The sequence below is a fragment of the Dipodomys spectabilis genome, unplaced genomic scaffold, assembly GCF_019054845.1.
Source record: "Dipodomys spectabilis isolate Male_0828 unplaced genomic scaffold, ASM1905484v1 ptg000366l, whole genome shotgun sequence".
In the NCBI taxonomy this organism is placed as follows: domain Eukaryota; kingdom Metazoa; phylum Chordata; class Mammalia; order Rodentia; family Heteromyidae; genus Dipodomys; species Dipodomys spectabilis.
The window spans coordinates 1,985,371-1,992,139 of NW_024871043.1; the positions used below are offsets into that span (position 1 = coordinate 1,985,371).

At 49.1% G+C, this 6,769-nt stretch overlaps 1 protein-coding gene across 1 annotated transcript; it reads left to right on the top strand.

Moving 5' to 3' along the window:
• Positions 1–503: 503 nt before the first annotated feature.
• Nupr1 (nuclear protein 1, transcriptional regulator) lies at positions 504–1,838 on the top strand. Its single transcript, XM_042666749.1, has 3 exons — positions 504–764; positions 1,089–1,226; positions 1,540–1,838. The coding sequence occupies exons 1-2, from the start codon at positions 653–655 to the stop codon at positions 1,217–1,219; spliced, it is 243 nt and encodes an 80-aa protein (XP_042522683.1). The 5' UTR covers positions 504–652; the 3' UTR covers positions 1,220–1,226; positions 1,540–1,838.
• The last annotated feature ends 4,931 nt before the right edge of the window (positions 1,839–6,769 follow it).

Genomic DNA, 6,769 nt, shown 5'->3' on the forward strand with positions numbered 1-6,769 from the left:
TCAAGGCTGGCTCTCTACCACTTACTTCACAGCGCTATTTTCAGCTTTTTGCTTGTTAGTTGGAGATAAGAGTCTCTCAGATTTGTCTATCCGGGCTGGCTTTGAATTGGGATCCTTAGCTCTCAGCCTCCTGAGGTTAGATTACAGGCATGAGCCACCAGCACCCAGTTTCCCTGCTTCTTCATTCCATATTCTACCACAATTTTCTATGCTTGAGGCAGATTAGGGACAGGAGGGAGACATCTGATGGCTGTGACCCTGGCCCCAAAAGGGGCAGAGGGCAGAGTGGAAGAACGGGAAGGAGTGACCCGTCTAAGGCCCTCTGTCCCAGCTGTCCAGGCTCTCAAGGATTGTTTGTATCAGACCTTGTCTGCTCCCTCCTCCCCCACAGGCTGGAGTCTCTATGGAAAAACACCCACTGGATGAGCCCTGGTGTGGGAGGAGGCCCTGTGGCTCCCAGAATTCAGCTCCTTTCCCTGTTCACTGGCGATGATGGGCTGGCTTCTGGGAAAAAGAGCGGATTGCATCAGACAGGCTCGTGGGGCGGGAACCAGCCTGTGGGCTTAGGAGACATAGCTTTATAAACTGAGCCAGGAACTGGGAGGGAAGTGAAAGCCAGACAAAACAACGCTTAGAGAGGAGACCAGGCACCATGGCCACCTTGCCACCAGCAGACAGCTCCCCTGGGCAGCCCCTGAGCCCTGAGGACGAAGAGGCCAGCTTGGATGAGTACGACCTGTATAGCCTGGGCCATCCCTATGTGGGTAAGACTTGCTCTGCCATCTGCTCTGCCTTGCTCCTTCCCCTCTACCCTTCCCATCCCCTTCCAAGGACTCTGGCCTCCAAGTCACTCCTTCTAGTCCCTTACCCATAAAGTGCTATCATAGTTAACCTTAGGGCCTCAAACATCTGGGAACAGCTGGCTGAGGTTGTGATTGTCCCAAAGTGATACACACACACACACACACACACACACACACACACACACACACACACCTCCCTACCTTCCCTATCCTGCATCCCAGGCTGCTGATCTCTCCTCTAAGGTTTCTGTCCACTTCTCCTCCCTCTCCTGGCCTCGCCACCAGCTGGTGGCGGCCGGAAAGGTCGCACCAAGAGAGAAGCAGCTGCCAACACCAACCGCCCCAGCCCTGGTGGGCACGAGAGAAAACTGGTGACCAAGTTCCAGAACTCAGAGAGGAAAAAGGCCCAGCGCTGACTTACAGGTGAGGAGGCCCAGCCGAGGGAGACTGCCCAGGCCTCTAGGGGACAGGCCTGGGCTTGTCTCAGGTGGGTGGGGAGGGGCAGCTGAGAAAGGCCATCCCTACCTAAAATCAAGCGAGATGCGTGGTTGACTCAGAGCTCCCTCGTGACCAGAGATAAGGGGGAACATAGAGCCTTTCCAACTAGAGGGAGATCTGTGTCATCAGACTGGGGACACGGAGGCCAAAGAGGGTGGGGGTTCGAGAGAAAAGAAGAGAGGCAGAATTAGAACCCAGGTCTCTTGCTCCTTTTACCACCTGCTTTCCCTCTCCACAGATGAGGCCAACCATGACTGCACCCACCATGGCATCAAGACTATGAGGGAATGAGGACCTGGAGGGGGCAGGACCCAGGCCCATCCTCCCCCTCCCCCTGCTTGTACCCTCTCCCAAGACTTACCCTACTTAAGAAAGGACCCAAGGGGGGAGGGGCATCAGAAGTGCTTCCAGGCCCAAGCAAAAGAGCAAGAGGCAGAGAATGAACCAGAGAGTGAGAAAGGCACCCCCAAAAAGAAACAGAAGAAACTGGAGCCCCCAGGGCAGCAGCAACAATAAACAATTCAGCAGCTGCAAGTACCCAAGTCTGTGTGTGTGTGTGTGTGTGTGTGTGTGTGTGTGTGTGTGTGTGTGTGTGTGTGTGTGTGTGTGTTACCCTGGCGCCAGGTGTGTTTCTGGGAAGAGTCTGCCTGCACGTGTCTATATTTGCGCAAGCCATCGGCACCAGCTAGACCTTTGTGCTCGCTGTAGGCATGGAGTGGGAAGGGGTTCCGTCCTGTCCTTGTATATGGTTAGGCTGTGAACCCCACAGCTCATATTGAGTGTAAGGAAGTTTCCAGTCTCACTGCAATGGAGCTAATGAGAGGAGCCACTCACTACCTCCTATCCATCCAGGTATGGATAGATGTTCTTGTAAAACTTCCTTTATAAGGGTGTGTGTGTGTGTGTGTGTGTGTGTGTGTGTGTGTGTGTGTATGTGTGTATATATATATATATATATATATATATATTCCATGCTGGGAATGTATTTAAGTTATTACTTCTATTATGGCCCTAGGGTTTGAACTCAGGACCTTAAGCTTGCTAGACAGGCACTCTACCAATTGAGCCAACCCCAGCCCTTTTTGCTTTTTAGTTATTTTTCAAATAGCGTTATCCTAGGATTACAATTCTTCTACCTATGGCTTCTCACACAGATAAGACCATAGGTGCACACCACCACATTCAACCAGTAATTCACATGGCGTGTCCCTAACTTTTTGCCCAGGCTGGCCTTGAAATACTATCTTCCAATCTCTGTCTTCTGAGTAAAGATTTCTGCAGTGTGCCACCCCATGGCCAGATTAAAATATTATTTATTAATGGTATTTGCAAGAAGGGGAAAAAAAAAACATGAGACTTTAACTACAGAGGGACTTTCCTTAAGTTATAAGCAGAGTTCAAGGATTTGTATTTTCCTTAAGTATATCAAAGGGTTTCGAGCAGAGGGTTCAGGGAGGAAAATCTGGGGAGCAAGATTCTCGTCCATTCTGGTAGGTCTGAGAAACAGAGTTCTAGAAGAATGTGGAACAAACAAGAAAGTGATAGAGGGCTGGGAAGGTGGCTCAGTGGTAGAGCACTTGCCTCACATGCATGAGGCCCTGGGTTCGATTCCTCAGTACCACATAAGCAGAAAAGGCCGGAAGTGGTGGTGCTGTGGCTCAAGTGGTAGAGCGTTAGCCTTGAGCTGAAGAGCTGAGGGACAGAGCCCAGGCCCTGAGTTTAAGCTCCACGACCATGCACACACACACACACACACACACACACACACACACAAATATCTTCTAGGCTGAAGGTGTGGTTCAAGTGGTAGAATGCCTGCTTAGGACCTAGATTCTCTTACTTAGGACTCTTAGGAACTGGGATTACAGATAGGACCCAGGACATCTTTTTTTTTTTTTTTGGGTCCTGTCGTGGGGCCTGAACTCTGGGCCTGGGCACTGTCCCTCAGCTCTTCAGCTCAAGGCTAGTGCTCTACCACTTGAGCCACAGCGCCACTTCCGGCTTTTTTCTTTTTGCTTATGTGGTGCTGAGGAATCGAACCCAGGGCCTCAGGCATGCAAGGCAAGTGCTCTACCACTGAGCCACCTTCCCAGCCCCCAGGACATCTTTGTTGTTGTTGAGATAGAATCTTTTTGTTTGGTGTGTGTGTGTGTGTGTGTGTGTGTGTGTGTGTGTGTGTGTGTGTGCACTCACACTGCTCCTGGGAGCTTGAACTCAAGGCCTAGGTGCTGTCTCAGATTTTTGCTCAAGTTTAGCATTCCACCACTTGAGCGACAGCTCTAATTCTGGCTTTATTGATGAGTCTCTCCCACCTGGACTGGCTTAAAATTGTAACACTCAGATCCCAGCTTCCTCAGTAGCTATGATTACAGATGATCTACCAGGGCCCAGCTGGAGTCTTTTTTTTTTTTTTTAAGTCAATCATGGTACTTAAACTCAGGGCTAGGCACTATCCCTGAGTTTTTTTTTTTTGTTTTTTTTTTTTGCTCAAAGCTTTGAGGCACAGTTCCAGTTCTATTTTCAATATTTAGATGATTAATTTAAGATAAGGAGCTCACAGACTTTCCTGCCTGAGCTGACTTCAAACTTTTTTTTTTTTTTTCTGGTTAATCGTGGGAACTTGAACCCTGGGCCTGGACGATGTCCCTGAGCTCTTCAACTCAAGGCGAGCGCTCTACCACTTGAGCCACAGCGCCACTTCCAGCTTTCTCTGCTTATGTGGTGCTGAGGAATTGAACCCAGGGCCTCATGCATGCTAAGCAAGCACTCTACCACTGAGCCACCTTCCCAGCCCCACACCTACTTATTTTTAAGAGTATTATCTATAAATAAAACACATTGAGGCTCCAAATTTAGTCACATGCCACGCCCAATTACAAAAGAGGCTAGGAAATGTCACTGCTAACTGCTCAGGCACAGTAGCATATGTGGGTGAGGATGGAGTTTTCCTATTCAAAGAAGCAGGAGAAAATGAGTACTGGAAACACAAATGAGGCATGGCTGTTACACAGACTCAACCAAGGGGCGGGAGAAAGCCATCACTCGGGGCCTGGGCAGATCTAAGCCTGCTCTGGCATGTAAGCCCTCAGTGCAGGATGCGGTAGGTAATTACTCTTACGCCAGGACAGAGGCAGAAGCCACTCACAGCAGATCACAGGCTTGAGCGGCTGGAACCCTTGAGAACCATTTCTATCTGCCTCCTAAATCCTCTTCTGGGAAGAGGCTCAGCCACTTGAGTCATGTTTCCAATATCACGTTATTTTGCTTTTTTGTTCAGATAGTCTCCAATTTTATCATTCATTCTTTCTTTTTGCCCAGGGCCAGTCCCAGGCTAGGATCTTCCCTATCTCTATCTCTGGAATAGCTGAGATTACAGGCATGAGTCACCACACTTGGCTCATATTACTTTTCACTTGACCCCTGCCCAAGAACAAATCTTCAGTTTTCCTGATCCTTCTGTCTGAAATGCCTTTGATCCCACTTTTTTTTGGGGGGGGGGAGAAGGAGGGGTCGGTCATGGGGTTTGATCTCTGGGCCTGGGTGCTGTCAGCTCAAGGCAAGCGCTCTACCTCTTGAGCCACAGTGCCATTTCCGGTTTTCTGGTGGTTTACTGGACTTTCTTGCCTGGGCTGGCTGTGAACCCTGATCCACAGATCTCAGCCTCCTGAGTAGCTAGGATTACAGGCGTGAGCCACCAGCGCCCGGCTTGATCCAGCTTTTTGAAAAGGCTTCTATGCCCTCTCTCTTCAAAGTCTTTCCTAACTTGTACCTCTGAGATACCACCCCTCCCCTTCCTGTAGAGGCTCATTTCTCAAGACGGAGTGAATCTCACATTTGCTGTGGCTATGGCTCCTTTAGAATCAAGACCCTTTTTTTGGTCTTCTGCTCAGTGAAAGATTTGTTGTTTTTATTGCTGTGTGTGTGTGTGTGTGTGTTTGTGTGTGTGTGTGTGTGTGTGTGTGTGTGTGCACGTGCACTCTTACTCCTAGAGCTTGAGCTCAGGGCCTAAGCTGGCACTCTACCATTTGAGCCACAGCCTTTTCTGAGTAGTTTATTGGCGATTAGAATCTCTCAGACTTTCTGCCTAAGGTGGCTTCAAACCATGATCTTCACATCTCAGCCTCCTGAGTGGCTAGGATTTCAGGTGTGAGCCACCAGTGCCTGGCCAGCTTTATTGCTGTTTGTTTGTTTGCTTGCTTGCTTGTTTTCCAGAACTGGAATTTGAACTCAGGGCCTTAGACTTGCTAGGCAGAACCGCTGTCACTTCAGCCACTTTGCAAGTCTTTTTTTTTTTTTTTTTTCTTTTTCTGTATATTAGTTATTTTAAAACTTGGAATCTTATTTTATGTCCTGGGCTAAGCTAGACTGTGATCCTCCTATTTGTGCTTCTCCCATCATTGAGATGACAGGCGGACACCAACACACCCAGTCATCGATCAAGATGAAGTCTCATGAACATTTGTTTTTTGTTGCCTGGGCAGACACTGAACCACAATCCTAAGTAGTTAGAACTAGTAGCTAGAAAGTAGATGCTATACTATCTAGTACTAGTAACTAGCTAGAACTAGTAACTAGAACTTAGTTGCTTCCCAAGTGGCTAGGATTACAAGCTTGACCTTGAAAGCACCCGTCCCAGAAGACCCCATGGACACAGAAGAAGGAGGATCGTCAGAGGAGCTGACAAGGCCAACTCCTTATGGGAGAGAGAGTAATATGGTGCCTGTCCCTAATCAGGGGCATCCTTATAACACCACGGGGCTAGAGGCGGGCAGCTAGGTCTGGGCAGAGAGTGGGAATGCAGACCTATCCTGCAGAAACTGGCGGGAGCCCTGGGAGAGTTCTTTGTGAAGGGCAGGGTAGAGTTCAGGTTTGGGTGGAGGGTGCTTTGCTGATGGATGCTAGAGATACAAGCTGCTCTGGGAAGTGAGGTGGGAGGGCTGAGTTGCTGAGCGGAGAGCATGCTGATAGACCCATTGCTCCCAATTTGGTTTTTAGTGGTTCAAGGAGATGGAGCCTAGGGCCTTGGGCATGCTAAGAAAGTTGCATACCAGGGGCTGGGAAGGTGGCTCAGTGGTAGAGCGCTTGCCTTGCACGCCTGAGGCCCTGGGTTCAATTCCTCAGCACCACATAAGCAAAAAGAAAAAAGCTGGAAGTGGTGCTGTGGCTCAGGTGGTAGAGTGCTAGCCTTGAGCTGAAGAGTTGAGGGATAGTGCCCAGGCCCAGAGTTCAGGCCCCATGACCGGACCCAAAAAAAAAAGAAAAAAAAGAAAGTTGCATACCATTGAGCTACATGCCCTGCCCTGCAACAAGCGTTTTATAAGACATATATTTAGGCCAGGTGCTGGTGGCTTACACCTGTATTCTTAGCTACTCAGGAGGTTGAGATCTGAGGATCAAGATTCAAAGCCAGTGGGGTAGGAAAGTCCGTGAGACTATTATCTCCAATAAACTACAGGGAAAAGGCTGGA